Source organism: Triticum urartu, chromosome 7 (assembly GCF_003073215.2).
Source record: "Triticum urartu cultivar G1812 chromosome 7, Tu2.1, whole genome shotgun sequence".
Lineage (NCBI taxonomy): Eukaryota > Viridiplantae > Streptophyta > Magnoliopsida > Poales > Poaceae > Triticum > Triticum urartu.
The window spans coordinates 459,614,126-459,630,715 of NC_053028.1; the positions used below are offsets into that span (position 1 = coordinate 459,614,126).

Consider the following 16,590-nt stretch of genomic DNA (forward strand, 5'->3'; position numbering starts at 1 on the left):
TCATTCGCATATAAGTTTTTGCGCCCTTTCACACATCAGGTGGGCCGGCTGAGTTGGGCCATAACGGGCCCGGCTAAATTGGGCCACAATTACGACAATCAAAAATTTGGATGGCCTGTAACGCGGCTTATAAATAGTACCACCTCGGATAACGAAAATAATATAGATGAAAAAAACTGAAAGCGTAAATTCACAGCAAGAAACGTATTGTGACGGTGAACCCACGGAGTCAATCCGTGCTTTATTTATTATAATTAGGGATAGATTGGATACTTGGGGAACATAGATTCTAAAAGTATTTGGTGATATTACAATTTGTTAGTGCTACCTCCATCCTGGTTTACTGGTCATCTTCGTATTTTGTGCCAAAATTTGTTCATAGATTTAACCGACAAAATGTTAATGCATGTCATCAAAAACTATATTGTTGGATTCGTATTTGAACATAATTTTCAATGATAATATTTTTTCTGACATGCATTGACATTATGTTAATTAAATCATTAGTCAAAATTTGGCATAAAATACTAAGGGGACCGATAAACTAGGACGGAGGCAGTAATATCCTAGGGGCATGCCGCTCCGACAGGGCCAGGCTCCACGAAGCGAGGGTGGAGTGGGGGCAGGAATGAGGCCCATTGCTGAGGCCGACAGCATGGGGGGGTCTTGGCGCTAGCGACTAGGGTTTCTTGCGGCACTCAAGTCACCAGAGTTGTCGAGTGTGTTTGATTATTTACATATTTGTAAATTTTGAATTGGATGTTTGAAGTTGATATGCGTTCGTACATTTTTCTTGAAGAATATTTTTGATAATGTTATTACAATTTGTTGTTGTGTTGGGTCAAAGTTGTAGATGGTGGTTGTCCAACAAACGTCAACTTTTCAAGGAGTAGATAGAGGGAGTATATGATGGCATGTAGGACCCAACATGTGCCCTAGAGAAACGGGGAGGAGAGGAGGGGAGGTCGGGCACGGGCATCCGGCATTGGATGGGGCTTGGATGGGGCATCAGGCATTAGATGTTAGGTGTTGATGCGATGTCTGTTTGGTATTAGGCTCGGACATTCGGCACCCCTTCATCACAGAGATATGAGTGCCGGCAGGTGTTGCCAAGATGGTGGCTTCAGATTTACTGATGTATTACCTTTGTAAGGACTTTGTGAATAATTAATAAAATGGTTGCATGCATCGCCCAGATGCAGAGGTCGGAGGTACATCCTCCTTTTAAAAAAAATGTGTTTTGATTATCTTTATATTTAAAATGTTTATTGGTACTTGAGGAACATACACGAGATTTGTATTCGAAAAGTATTTAGTGGTATTATAGTTTGTATATAATGTCCTAGGGGCACCATAGTTAATACTAGGATCGCTGCTCCGATGGGTTTAGGCTCCACCCGCGCGAGGGTGTGTGGGGGGGGGGGGGGGGGGTACCCTACCTCGACCCTCTCCAGGAATGAGGCCCATTGCTGGGTTATGACCTTAGCGGTAGCGGCTAGGGTTTCTTGCTGTTCTCAAGTCACCATAGGGGTTGAGTATGTATGATTATTATTTACATATTTGTAAATTTTGAATTTGATGTTCGAAGTTGATATGCATTCGTGGATTTTTCTGAAAAGTAATTTTGATAATGTTGTCATTAGAATTTGTTGTCGTGTTGGGTCAAAGCAGTAGATGGTGGTTGTCCAACAAACGCCAACTTTTCAAGGAGTTGATAGAGGGCGTGTATGCTGGCACGTAGGACCCAACATGTGCCCTAGAGAAACGGGGAGAGGAGAGGAGGGGAGGCCGGGCACGGGCATATATTGGGCATGATTGCTGGCCGGGTTGGAGGCCCGGGTGAGAGGGAGACGCCTCAAAAGGCGGCCACGCCATGGAAATGGGGTTCTTGTAGCGAGGACAGAGGGAGATTTGTACGGGTACAAGGAAACCCATCATTCCATTCCATTGGCATCCCGTTCCAGCGAGCCGAGCCAGCAAACCATTGATCCACGGCCAAGTACAGCACATCCTACTAGCAAGGCTTTTCGACAAATCTCTCGGATTCCATGCCCGCCTTTGAAACTTTGTCCTCCTCCCCCTCTGCTGCTTCTCTGCGTGACACACATTGGTGCAGTGCATGCCAGGCGTACTACGTCTAGAAGAAGCAGCAGCTCCCGCTCTTCAACTCCTACCCACCCAGTCACACCACACAGACAAAAGAAAAGAAAAGAAAAGAACGAAAATACTACATACTGGTAGTAAATACATTTGGCTGCAACTGCCATATAGCATATGTCACATTAACTCCGTGGCCGGGTGCAATGGCGAGTGATGCACTGCACTCTGTACGTGGTGATATGATAGTGTAATGTGGGCACCTAACATACATAACGTGGGTTTCCAGAAAAACGATGAGGGGCTCCGTTGAGGGGCAGACAGGGGAGGGGCAGCGTGTGTTTCTCTTTGCTTCCCTGCTGCTTGATGGTGCGCCCATCCGAGGCCGGCACACAGGCCCCCCACCCGGATTCAATGGCTTGGCTGCTGCAGAATATGGGAAAAGAGGCAGCAATGCCAGCTGCCAGCCCCAAGTGCTGAGTACTGCTGCTGGCGCATTTTTTTTCCTTGATTAGCACCAGCAAGTAATTAATCGCCTGGGGCAAATGGCAATGGTCCCCCTTGAGTCTGGAAGGAGGAGTACGTACAACTCAAGACAGGGACGGAGCGGAGTGGAGGGATTCACGGCAAAACTGGCTTGGCTGGGTAGCTGATAGGCCAGCTGACTGAGTACGTTTTCCCATGCATGCTAGCTAGTACTACTAGTAGTACTCCTCTCTCGTGGCGAGGCGAGGCGAAGGCAGAGTGGTGGTCATCGAGAGAGAAGCGAGCAGAGCAGTCTTGGCAATGGCGATGGCCCTCTGCCCAGTCCCCAATCATCCTTCCCCCTGACCGCCGGACACCCCATCATTGCTTCCTCATACACCACCACACTCGCCTCCTCTCCGCTCCTCTATATATAGGCTGATCCTCTGCTCCAGCTCAGCCTCCATCTCCCATGCACCACCACCACCACATTCTGCTCTCACCGTTCCAGCAAACACACACACGCACAAACTTGAGTCGGCGGCAGAACCAGCCATGAACGGCTTCTACTCGTCCATCGCCCACGGCCTCGACGCGCTCCACGCCACGCTGGCCTCGTCGCCGGACGCCGCCTTCATGTCGGCGCCCTTCCTCCAGCAGGCGGCCGCGCTGCTCCGGTCGCTGCACTCGCAGCTCGTCCACCTCGTGCAGCGCCTCCACCTGCCACCAGGGGAGAGCTGGCTCGACGAGTACATGGACGAGACCTCCCGCCTCTGGGAGGCCTGCCAGGTCGTCAAGGCCGGCGCCTCCGCCCTTGACACCTACTGCGCCTCCGCCGCACGCATCGACGCCGCCCTCGACGACTGGCTCTGCAACCCCAACCCCCACACCGCCCGCCAGGTACGCTCCTCTCCTGTCCTGCCTTCCTATGCGTGCATGCTCAGTTGCTCACGCCCATAGCTTTGGCCTCCATTGATCACACCAAATGCGTGCAGGTGATGCGTGCGATCAACGCGCCGCGGCGGCAGGCCGTGGGGCTGGAGCAGGAGAACCGGGCGCTCGCAGAGACCAGGATCGACCCGGCGTCGCTGCTGCTCGACGACCGGTCGCCGGTGGAGTTCAAGCTCAACGCCTTCAACGGCTTCCGGGGCGTGCTCTACGCGCTGCGCAACGCCAGCTCCTTCCTCCTCATGCTCCTCGTCTCAGGGACCGTCTCCTGCCTCCCGGACCTCGCCTGCTGCGCGCACCCATTCCGCACCTCAGGCGCCGGCTACGTCTCCTCCATGGGGCGGCTGCGCCAGCGCGTCGCCGAGGAGATGGAGGCGGTCGCCGGCGAGCACTCCGGCTCCGGCGTCATGATGTACGAGTTCCGGCAGGCCAGGGCCGGCATTGAGAGCCTCAAGACAGAGTTCGACAGGGTCGTCGCCATTGGGTACGGCGACCCTGGCGAGATCGCCGAGAGGGTGGAGATCATCAAAGGATGGGTCGGGATGCTGAGGTCAGGGGCGGAGGGCGTCGTCGGCGAGCTGGACGACTTCTTTGATGAGATTGTGGAAGGCAGGAAGATGCTGTCGGACCTGTGCAGCCATCGCTGATCCAAGCTCACAATCTGTACTTCTGCAGCAGCTAGCTGAAAGCCTGAAACAAACGGGGCATGGTAGATAGTACAACAAGGCTAACAAATTAGAACAAAAAAAAATGTGGGTGTTCTTCTCTCTTGTGGTTGGGTAATCTAATCTAGCTGCTCTCTCTAGTCTAGCTATCATAGCAGCTAGTGTGTCTATACATATGTCCTGCACTGGAATATCATCATGCTTGTATTCTTCCTAAGCAGAGCAGAGCAGCAAGTGGTAGTGGCAGGCAGTTGGTGCTTAGGCCTATCTATTTGTCAGAATCAGAATCAGAATATATGTCCAGTAATTTTTAGGGGATCGATCTTAGAGGATGAATTGGTGATATAATAGTTGATGGTGAAAGGAAGAATCTACATCGGAAAAGGAAAGCAGCTCTTTGCCCTTTTCTCGAACTGGAAAAGTGCTGTGGAGATGTGGGCAGCTTGTTGGGCAGAGACAAAAAGAGAGTTCTATAGGGTGCGTTAGAATGAGCCCTTGTGCTTGTCATCTTTTGCAACTTCTTTTTGTTCTTTGGCGCTAGGCTAATCACCTTCCTTATCATTGATCACTCCACTAGCTGCCGCGGCAATTGGCAGTGTATAGACTGATTATTTTACTCACGATGGAGAAGATGAACAAGGCAGGATTCTCAATATGATCTCCGACAGCGGTCATCGTTTTGGTTGCACAATGATGGGGTGACCTTCTGGAATCCGAACATGATGATCACCCCGAACTTAAGAGGCATCGGTTCGAGGAAAAGGAGCAGCAGCTGCAATGCAAAATTGATTGATCTGAGCTGCTTTGCAGGGTTATACAGTAGAGAAATTATGATAAGCAGCAGCGTAAACCATGTTCCATACTTTGGGGAAAAGCTGACCATGAATCAACCAAATCGAATCACTTATACCGAAATGGCGGCACCAGTCGCTTTTCGCTAAAGTAGGATCTGCAGCAAAGAACCAAGAAAACATCAGTGCCATGTCACAGTTATATCTATCTTCAAATTTTATTTGATTCACCATCAGCTGCTACACAAATGCATGTGTTTACGTTCTCTATAAAAAGCAAGTGCCTAATAAAAATAAACTGAGAAAAAATCTAATGCAACCTTCCTATTTAGCTTTTCAGCTACTGGAAGAGTTTCATGACTCCAGAAAAGAGTTGAAACCAGAGTTTAAAGAGCAGAGCAATCACACTCACACCTATGCTGAATAGGTGCTGTTTACAGAAAATCAGCAGCTAATGGGAACTTCAGAGGCTAAGAGTAGCATTTGCAGACATTGTTCTTGAACACAAACAGTATCGCAGAACGCAGAACTGAAGCATGGTATCAGATATATCAAATCGAAAGATGTATGATACCAAACTCGGTCCTTATTGCACTCCTAAGTTCAGATTTAAGATCGAAAAAATAGGTGAAAGTATGGATCAGTGATGCTAGGATGAACATCATTACACACATTAGGACCTTGTCCATGCAATCGTTTTGCAACATCCTATGCTCCCCGACGAAAGGACTTGCATACATGCAATCATGATGAGCCACTCTGAAATGTTCTAAAAGTCCTACTCTGGTCATACTCTTACTGCTAGTGTATGCATGCCCTCCTGCAAAAGGAAAAAGTAGAAAAGGGGAACGTGCCAACCAAAGTCGTGTGGATTATTACCTCCTTGACTGATGATGGAATGACAAACAATTGCCTTTCACTACACTATTCTTAAGGGCAGCAAATGTATGACCAGAGATAAATTTGGGCCTACTGCAGATTACAGCTGAAGGGAAATTGCAGCCAGTTCCATGTGGTGCACTTAACTTCTGGAGAGATGTGCTATGGTCTACTTAATTCGATACAGCTATAGATTCTGCAACAAGTAGCCTCTGCTGGAAAAGGAATTGATGCTTATTATAAAACTTTGCCCATGCATCGACTCCAGAAGTCATAACCCAATGCAAAATGCAAAAGAAGCAAATCAGGAAGGTTAATATGAACTAACTCACCAAAGTCTCGCATGTTCATCACAGGAACCTCCTCTTGCCAACGTTCAGTGTTCAGACCTATGAAAAGCAGACACTGGCTGGTAAATTTTAGCCATCACACGCAAAGCTCTTTGTGATCAGTTGTTCAGTTATATGAGCAAGGAAAATAACAGTATAATTAAACTCCAACATGATAATTCTCCCTACTTGACCCATTTAAATAACAGAATTCGATTCTAGAAAACAAAATGTAGCATTACATTAGTGCAGCCCTGATCAGTGCGGTTTAAGGGGTGAACTAACAGGTTAATTTTAGGAGCAGTGAACCGCTTTATAACATTATAAAGATTTCTTTTGACAAATATAGAAGAAAAGTTTAGCACATAAAACAACCACCAAAATTAGGTACTGCCTCTGTATAGAAATATATTTCTTTACAAAGGGAGTATATTACTAGGCAGCTACTCATGATCCAGAACAAATGACAACTGGCTTCTTCTCCTGTGAGCTACTTCCTGAAAGCAAACAAAAAACAAATTGCACTGTCTCTTTGCTATCATAAAAGGGACTTGGGCATAAATAAAAATTACCACAAAATTCGAGAAACAGACTATACAGAACAAAAAAGTGAGCGATGATCTCACCCCTTCTAATGACTCAAAATTGACTTGTGAAAGATAGATAGCAAAATGCATCAATCCAGCAGATCTGCAAAGTTGTGCAGCAATAAAAAGTGATTGGGGGTAATCTGCAAATAGACGATGTCCATTTAACAACCAAATTTACACTTTAGGATGTGCATTGAGATCAGGAGGCACTTTAACTTGCTCCTTTGCTTTCCATGTTAGCAATTATAGTGGAGGGCAATTATAGTGGAGTAATGAAGGAAGAATACTAATCAAACTGGTGAAATTTTAAAAGAGGTTGAAAGTCCTCCTCAGACAGTGAACTGCGTCCGACGCTAAGAACTAATTTAGCAAGAAGGAAATGCTGCAGTCTCATAGGTCCAAAAATAGTCATATAAATTTTGTAAATTTCACTATAATAATTGTGAAATTCACAATTTTCATTTGTATAGGTACATGTATTGTGGACTTCACTTGCCCCAGCAATCTGCCTAAAAATTGCAAACTTCTGGAAAGATCAATAGTGAGACCTTCATATGCACACCATTTTACAAAGCGAAACTTAGCCAATAACAACAACAACAACAATAAACAGATAGGCTTCAAAGAACTGTCAGAGGAGTCCGGACAGAATTAGGCACATGCCTCAGCTGAACGGAACTAGATTTTTGCATCAGCCTCAATTGGATGCTGAAGCAGGTTATCGCCATTGTGGGCTTCTGCCAACTTGCTATTGCTATGACCAAAGGATTTGTATGGCCCAGAAGAATTCTCAGGACTCCAAGTATCTGGAACTGCGAGAAAGTACTTGCCCATGAACTTTCTAAACCTTTTCTTGTAATCCTTGGGAGAAATTACAGTTGGTAAAACATTCTTTGGTACCAAAGAAGACTTCGCCCATGTCTCCAGTTGCTTGTCCCAAGTATATTGCCTCAAATAATCAATAATGCCAAACACAAGTTCATTCTTTTCTTTGTCCACTCCGACAAGCAGAGAATAGTCCATAACGTTAACCGACTGCAAGTACAATAATTCTGTTAAGACATATTAATATGAAAATATGATGATTACCTTAAACTGGAAGATGCGCATTATACATACAGTGAGAAAAGATGTGTCATTCCAGATTGCGCGCTGCAAGAGATGTTTTGTTCTTCCACCAATATAGATTGGAGATACATTCATGTCCTCCACAAAGTTCTGATCCAAGTAAACAGTGTCAGGGTCATTTGAGTTGGTGATGTGTCGTGAAAACATAGCACCTTTAAGATCATAAATCCGTGAAACATTGTGCCCAAACATAAGATTTTCCATCACCATCAGATCCATCTTTATCTCTTTGCCATGCCTTATTTGCTTAACCTGAAACAGCAAAGTTTTAGAAAAATAGTAATAAATGGAAGAAAATAAATTGAAACGGAACTCTGGTTGTCGAAGTAAACTACCTGATAGATTCCTAATATTTTGGCAAGGCAAGTTTGGCTTCCAGTGTCTAAAGAATGGTAAACATGCTTGAAGTAATCAGGGGCAAATTTTATGAAGGATTCAAATTCTGTCTTCTTGATTTGCTTTATAATGAACCTGTCATCCAATGTCTTCGCAAATAAAGCTTTACTCTTTCCGCCTTGAGCATCCCACTTCTTACATCGGCTTAATGAAGTAATATATGCAAGCTCAGATGGGCAGCACTTTCTTCGAAGGATGTAGAATTGATTAGCATATATACTAGTAACTGAATATTTGCCTTTGAGAGATACTTTTCCATTCACAGGGATTTCTGGATGTACCAAGGACAATAAAGGCGATGTATCATAACCAGAAAGGTCGCCAGATGAATATGACGAAACAGAAGATGAAATGCTTGCTTCAGAATCTATAGATGACCATGGTGATGAGCCAATAGAACTTTCAGATAGAAAGCTATAAGATTTCTCCATTGTTTTAGTATGCTCCCTCCTGGCATCATCTGCCTCATTCATGACTGCGGTATCCTGCCGACGCTCCTCAGATATGGCAAGAGCACGAGCTATTATGCTAGAAACCTCATGCTCCAATACACACAGAATATTACCACCCGGGCCAACTGTGAATTGAGGAGAGTCTACCTCTTCATGTTTTACAAACAGGGGAGATAGATGAGATGGAGAATAACGGTTAACAAGTTCAAATTTCTCCAAACTTCCTAATTGAATGTTCTTCTTGTAAGCCAGTTGAGACTCATGAAATGAACTCCAAATCCATCTTTCCCTCTCATCCCAATCAGAACTTCTGAACTTCCGGACAGTGCTTGAATGCTGCTCCTGCTCCATGGAAACTGGATGCGCCAGCATCCCATTGCCTTGTGGCTTTGTATCACTTGAAACTTCAAAAGAAGGCATTTTTTGTATTTGGGCCATGCTGTCTACCTCTACCTGACTAGTGCCAATGAGAGATCCTTCATCTTTACTACCTCCATAGCAAGAAAGTTCAGAGTTCCCAACTCCCTGACTATCATCGAGCATGGGTGCTGCATTCTCACTTGATTCATAATGGTCGACGCAAATTTTGTTACTTGTGCACTCAGTGGTACCAGTTGCCCCACCAGCTTTCATAGTTCTATCACACGTCAATTCGCTGATTTGCTTGTCAATCCCATACCTGGCCTCATTGATCTTATCAACGGTCTTTATAGGATCCTTACCGTTAGCAACATTTCCTTGTCCAGCAGATAAACACTTAAGAAGTTCATGGAGCCGACGGTCCCATGCATAAAGTTCAAGTAGTATATCCTGATAAGACCAATTTATATTAAGAAGTTCATGTACAGATGAGGATGATCTCCCATTTGGATTGTTAGTCTTTACTAGTGAATCCTGCATGACAATACAATGAAAGCCAATATTATAATTAAACAGAACAAATTTGTTTACATAACAAATTCATAGGCTAACAGGAATGTAGACATGGACGCTTACCTCAAAATCGGCCTTGTCTTTCATTAACAAGTCTTCGAGTTCAGAAAAGTTCGTTACAGGTAGAAATGTGCAGAAGTTGGCTGTAGTCATGCCATGATATTGATTCTTCAAGTGTTGAAGCAAGCTTGCTACCTCGGAGAAAAGCGTCATACCTCTAGCAAAAACCTTAAAAGATGCAACATAAACATCAGTACTATGCATGCACCAAACACAACTACCAAACGGTAATGGTAGAGGATAAGACATACATGTCTTCTTTCTTCTTCAAACCAGTTCTGTCTGCTGGGGTTTTCGAAGTGGAGGGTGGGCTGTGGTTTGCAGGTAGTGTAAATTTGAACCGATGAGTAACGGAACATTGCAACATTGGAGCCCAATCTGAAGTCAGTAAAAAATAGAAATTGCCATTAACAAAATAGGCAAGAGATAGTTACATGCATTTCTGATGCATTGCTATGCTAAAGGCAGCAAAGGAATGTCTCTACTTAAATTACATATTTGACATGAAAAATACATCTAGCATACCCAAAAAAGCGCAGGCAGTCCCTGTTCACCAAATGACCACATATGGATAACCTTCTTGCTGCAGAGTGGCTTGAAAAACTGAGTTCCAGAAATTTCCCAAAAGAGAGATTTCGCGCTTCAGATGATATTAGCACTCTTGGGGTCGATTTTGATACCCCGTGTTGTTCACACCTCAGGCATCTGGTCCACATCCATATTTTTCCTTCGGATTCGCCAGGTAAACTATGTTGAGACACTAGATGCTTCGTTCGAACAGTCAAATTTCCATTTTGATGAGTATAAGAGTATATGTGAGCCTCACAAGAGGAACAACTTGGTTTCTGCTACAAATAAAACATTATAAGCCAAGTATCATCTGAGCCAAATTAGTTACATTACTAACACAAAAATATGATATTCAATGTAAATAAGAACACACTGAACAAAATTACAAGTTACAAGCTGGTACCTTATTCTGCAAAATTTCTTGCAAGTATCGTCCTAAGGACACATCAGAGTTCCCATAGTAGTTTATACGGGACAGGCGGCTCTGGTCATCAGAGTTCCCGTAGTAGTTTATACGGGACAGGCTGCTCTGGTCATCAGATATGACCTGCTTTTTGATGCATTGACTAGACGTCAAAACCAGTATACTATGAGAATCAAGTGCATCATCGGCTTGATCTTTGTTAGAGATGTTCTCTTTACTAATGATAGTGGTGCCGCGATGTTCTCCATCTTCTGCTACGATGGGTGATTCCTCATGTTTGTCACACATATGAGAACTTGCTTCTGTTACATCTCCAGTCCTTTCTTCTTTCAAGATATCTTCTGTGTCATCTAAATTTTCACTGGAAACCGCAGACTCTTCCACCTTTGACCCAACATGAAATCCATTACTAACGATTCCATTCCTGGATTCAACTCTGCCTTCTATTTGATTATCAGTTGTCTCTTGCAATAACTTCCCAGTAAATTCCCGTAATGGTCTTGAAACCGGTGATGGTAACCTTCCGGTATGAAGGAGCGGTGTTGAGCTATACGGGATATTTGCACCTTCTCTCAGTTCATCCAAAGAGCTGTTTGTGACTAAAATTGGATCATCTACGTCTGTATAACTGAGAGCTTTCTTCCCATCAGCATAGATATTACAAGTGGCATGGTATAATCTAAGTGCTGGAGAATCATCATGCGAAGGAGGGATAGCACCACCCAGAACAGAAGTATCATAATCAATTGCTGGTGGGCCCATCATAGTAGAAGCATAATTATCTTGTGAAGTATTTTTATCATTTAAGAATACCCGCTGATCTTCAAAGAAAGACGTTTCAAGGATCAAGTGGTATGCTGCAAAGACCGTGTAGTGCATGACTTGCTTGACTTTCTTCAATTCTTCGGTGTTTGCTCCCCGTAGCAATATCTGGATGAAAACAACTATTTGTCGCTCAGATCGTTCAGCAGTGTATGGAACACTAATCGGACTGTCACTTACTATATATTCAGTAGATTGTGATTAGTATGCATGGAATGCAATCAATTGACATTTACTCTTCATAATTGATAAAAACAAATGACACTGTTATGGAGATAACCACAAACAAAACAGTATTGTTATCGTAAAGCACCACAAGTGTACCTACCCCCTGACAAGTTTTATCAGCTATGTTTTTTTTGTCAAACACACATTTGTTTTAAGATATTACAAAACGATACAACAGGAACAAAAAAGCTATGTAACAAAAATTAGCAGCCCTAATAAAAAAATCAAAAGGGACTTGAAAGCTAAGAAAACTAGCAAGCAAAACGATACCAAAAGCGCATAACCAAGCATTTTATCGCTATGTTTGGCATGCCCTACCGAAATATAAGCAAGGAGCAGCTCATTTCTCATGTTTTAAGATATTACAAATACCGACACTGTTTCTCTCCCTCATAACTGAAAAGATATAGAGATCATGTTTTTACATAGTATACATACCGACTATTAAGAATTAATAACCAGTCAACATAATAGACACATCAACCGTAAGCTAGAATAACATTTGCTTTTTGGTTCCACATTGATACAGAAGGATGTCTTGATCAGGAAGATTTCAGGAAGAATATATATAAGAAAAACTAGCATAGTTTATTCATTTTGCTTTTGGACAAAAGAAATGATGTAACATAAATCTTAGGGGATAAAGAAGAATGAAACTGAAAAGATTGTATAAATGAACCATACAGGTAATAATAGCTAAGTAGACATACCGTGCAACCCAATGGCCTGGGAAAACCTTCCAAGAACATTAATGTTTTAGATAGTCTCTTCCCACCTTCACTGGCAATGTTATGCTCTTCAATGAATTTTTCAGTATGGAAGTAATCACACTGCTTCAGCTTCGGTTGATCCAAAACTTCTGGAAATGATATTATGGGAGAACCTGTGCAGCGTGCAATTCTTTGCAACCGGCTGAGCTTCATATCAAGAATCAGTGTACAACCTTCTTTTAGTAGAAGCTCCTGTATGTCTCGTGAAACAGTTTTCTCAACCATTATAACATTGGGACTGCATATTTCCATCACTTTACTTATAGTCCTCTCCAGTTGGCCTTTTTCCTAATTTTTGAAGGCATAAAATAGAAGGTCACAATCTTCTACCAAAAAAGGATGAACTGAATTTACTGTCAACAAGCACATATATGCAATATCAAACCTGATCCATTGAATTAAACGACGATAAACCAACATCAGAATGCCCAAGTACTCCTTTCAGTAGAAGCAACCTAGGATTGTGACAATTGGTCGGCATGTGCTTATGAGCTGTGTTCTTTTTGAAGACTAACCCCTTGATCACCTCACTGCAATCGAAGTTAAAAGGTGAAGGTTTATAATCTAGCACGCAAATAGAAATTAGATAGTCTTTAAGTAAAAAAATAGCTGACAAATGTTTCACCTTTGCCAACGAGTACCAGATGCTACACATTTGACCTTGATGTAAGATCCAGGGTCCATTTCATTTCCGATTTTTGCATCAGGTTTAATAAGAAGTGCAGCTTCCCATGACAGGGAGGTCACAATATCAAGCCAACTCTCAGTACTCTCTCCTTTTCCAAAGGGGATACCAGCAGAGGCCAGAAACCGACTGACAAGTATCTTGAGCTGCCCATTCATAGCTGCCAGCATTGCATTTTCTCTTTCATCCCTAGGATTGGGGCTGTCCTCGTGTTCCTCGCCAGGGGCTGGGAAACTTGACTGGCCCCACTTTATTCCATCACCATAATCATCATCGTCGTCGTCATAAGCAATGTTTCCGGCAACACTATCAGTCTCATCTCCCTTATCTGCTGCTTCAGGCGGTATCCAGATGCTATCATTTTCAAAACCTGGGAGGTCTGTATTGTTGATTTTACCATTGGTACTTTCAGCCCCATCAGAATCATCACCAGACCTAACCGAGCGGTCATCAACAGAGGAGGCAGATGGATCACTGCTCACATCTTCATGTTTGTGCAATGAAGTGTCAGAGAAGAAATTGTCGTCTGTGGACAGATTATTGCTACTAGACTTGGAAGGATTCCTGGTCCCATTCTGTCCCAGATGATCAGCATCATGCAGGCGGTGAGGGGTAAGATTACCATCTAAATCCTCTGATACAACCTCCCTGTCATTACCAAAAGAAGATGACTGATTCAGAACGGAATTTAAAAAGCACGCAGACGCAGACACATAAAATACCTGGCGAGATAGTTCCCTTGCCTCAAGGGCATTACTCTACCAAACTAGGTTATCAAAATTAAATATCTATGGGCTTAGCTGGCTGGAGAAATGAACAAAGATATCTTCCTTGAGCATGACCCCAAACACAGATGTCAGGTTAGTGTCGACGAATGGACCAGGATTTCAGGCGTGCAAAACGAGAAACAGGAAAATTAAAGTGGCTTGTTGTTGAACAAAAGACTCTGGTGAATTAAAGGCTAAGCAAGGTTGGGCCACGTGCATATTCAGACGGGGCGAGAATTCTCTTCCATGATCTAAAACAGGGCTAACCAAGTGTATGTGAGGTTACACAGTTGGCCGTGTTCAGACAGAGCCCCAGCTGAGCATCTGAACATGTGCATACTAGGAATGGGATGCTATTCAGAACAATGGCATCGGCGAGTCCTGGGAGTGAAATAGTAGTACCTTCGCGGATTCATGTCCGGGCACATGGCCACCGACGAGAGGGGGGGGGGGGGGGGGGGGGGGGGGGGGGGGGGGGCGTCACATGCCCTGGCTGCTCCTCCTCCTCTACCTCCTCCTGACGCAGGCGGTGGCCTCAGATCTCTTGGGCGCTGGTTGTGTATGGCCTCTACCTGACCAGTTCAGCAAGCAAGCAATCACACCATTAATTAATTAATTAAAGAGAAGAAATCACTAGTACTCGGTCAATTCAAAACCCACCAACCGACATGGAGACAGAAATTAAAAGCAATCCCCAGGGAAGGAGTCAGGCCCAAAAACGAAATGCATCCATCGATCGGTGCTCACGAGGAGGCCGGAATCGAACACCGGCGACACCAGAATCCAGCGGCGCTTGATTCGGATCGCGCGAAACGCCAATCGGATCGCGCGGTCGACGCCGAAGTGGGTGTGGAAACTGAAGCTGAATCTTATACTGCTACTATCAAATCAAAAGAAGAGAAGGAAGAAGGAGGAAGGGGATAGTGGTACAAGAGGTAGTTGAAATCGAAGCAATTGCGGCGATCAATCCAAAGGCCAGGCTGTCCGTCCCCTATGATGGCGCTACTGGAACAACAAACCCCACACCCCCCAAAAAAAGGCAGATATTGAAGAAGGAAATATCCAAGCGCGTGGGTCCAGGTCAGCAACGGCCCCGGGTCAGGCGCCGCGACAGAAACATCCCAATCCCCAATTCAAAGTTTGAAACCCGTTCCTTCCTTCCTCCTGTACCCATACCCACGGCCTACCTACTTGCTACGTACGCACGTACGTACGCGTGTGGTATGCTCTTCCAAGTTCATCCGGCCACCATGAGCAACGAATACGACAACAACAGCAGCAGCAACAACAAAAACACCAGGAAATCGCAAGAGAAGGGGAGAGGGAGAGGGGAAGTGAGATCTCCGCCTTACCGCGCGCGCGGCGGAGCTCCGCGGCGATGTTCAGTTGGTCGGAGTCGGGCGGTCTCGCGGGCCGACGGGTGGATTGACGAGCGGGAGTTGGCCTGGTGGCCTGCGCGCGTGCGCGTGGAAGAAGAGTCGCGAACGGCGGGCGAACGAGGAAGGGAAGGCGACTACACGGGAAAGGGGAGAAGAGAAAAGTAGAGGGGGAGAAGAGGGGAGAGGGAGGGAACGGCCGCAGCGCACGAAAGAAATACTTGTCCTCCACCTCGCGCTGGACCCCACGCTACCTGCACGACTCGTATCGTCTCTGGACTTCTTCTTCTTCCCGTTCGTTCGGCGGCAGAACGCGAGATGAGATGTGTAGAAAAAATGCAACTCACTGGCATTTTAGTTCAGAATTAATATTATAAGTATTATTTTTTATTTGCAGAATTATTAATAATTATTATTTTTTTTCATTGCTGTTTAATGTGTTGTGGCACGCAACGCAACAGATAGCGCCGACACGGCTTGGGTTGGGTTGGTTGGTCCTTGGTCACTAGTGGTCATGACCTGACGATGACCCGGGCAACAAACGGAACCGCCTTCACACGCAAATTCATCTGACTGTATTTTATTTTCTTATTTGCCAAAAAATGTTTTTGTAATTAATTTTGTGAGGAATAATGGTTTGTTCAGATTGGTCTTTCGCATCTCGTAAACACCCATTCAGTGAGATTGACGTGTATGTCTTTGGCATATGGTGGCAAAACCATGCCATTCGTCTCATCCTGCTAACTTTTCATTTTTATAAACACCAAAGTTTGGCATTCACCACGGGCCCTTTCCTTTGTAGAAGAATTCAAATATCCATTGGTCTTTTTTCTTTCCCATCAAGAACAAGTAAGAGCTTTGCGTGCTATTCCGTTGACAAATGTCCATGGTGCAAAGTCATGATATTATTATTGTATAATCCATGACGTTAAGTTGAGATGGGTACGTTTAGCTTACCAATCATATGTGTTGATAACGGGTAAATCATGAATTCACATGTCTTGTCAAGCGAGAAAAATAGAGCGTCCCTCGTGGGATGCCGCGGCCACGACATCTATAGGATTTGTGTGTCTTCGCCACTAGCCTCGTCCTCCACTCTCTTCTCCCACGCCGCTACTGTTGGCAGCTGCTCGGGTAGCATGCAGCCGTGTGGGGCTCCTCGCCACATCTTGTTAGGTTGGTCGTGGTGGACTGTCTTTCACGACGTAGCTTGAC

The 16,590-nt window shown here is 44.6% G+C and overlaps 2 protein-coding genes across 5 annotated transcripts; one reads left to right on the forward strand and one right to left on the reverse strand.

The window, feature by feature from the left end:
- Positions 1-1,770: 1,770 nt before the first annotated feature.
- On the forward strand, positions 1,771-4,945 carry LOC125519007. The gene is made up of 2 exons (XM_048683894.1): positions 1,771-3,462; positions 3,558-4,945. The coding sequence occupies exons 1-2, from the start codon at positions 3,118-3,120 to the stop codon at positions 4,155-4,157; spliced, it is 945 nt and encodes a 314-aa protein (XP_048539851.1). The 5' UTR covers positions 1,771-3,117; the 3' UTR covers positions 4,158-4,945.
- A 2,232-nt stretch (positions 4,946-7,177) lies between these two features.
- LOC125519006 (putative 1-phosphatidylinositol-3-phosphate 5-kinase FAB1D) lies at positions 7,178-15,559 on the reverse strand. Of its 4 annotated transcripts, none has more exons than XM_048683892.1 (12): positions 15,352-15,559; positions 14,402-14,571; positions 13,173-13,880; positions 12,933-13,077; positions 12,488-12,835; positions 10,707-11,657; positions 10,259-10,581; positions 9,985-10,111; positions 9,737-9,901; positions 8,228-9,634; positions 7,884-8,144; positions 7,178-7,799 (listed from the first exon to the last, which is right to left on the reverse strand). In XM_048683892.1, the coding sequence occupies exons 2-12, from the start codon at positions 14,425-14,427 to the stop codon at positions 7,443-7,445; spliced, it is 4,818 nt and encodes a 1,605-aa protein (XP_048539849.1). In that variant the 5' UTR covers positions 14,428-14,571; positions 15,352-15,559; the 3' UTR covers positions 7,178-7,442. The 4 variants fall into 4 exon arrangements, with proteins under 4 accessions (XP_048539849.1, XP_048539847.1, XP_048539850.1 ...); XM_048683890.1 differs by lacking the exon at positions 15,352-15,559 and adding an exon at positions 14,660-15,140 and having other exon boundaries at positions 14,402-14,567; XM_048683893.1 differs by lacking the exon at positions 15,352-15,559 and adding an exon at positions 14,660-15,124.
- Between the last annotated feature and the right edge of the window lie 1,031 nt (positions 15,560-16,590).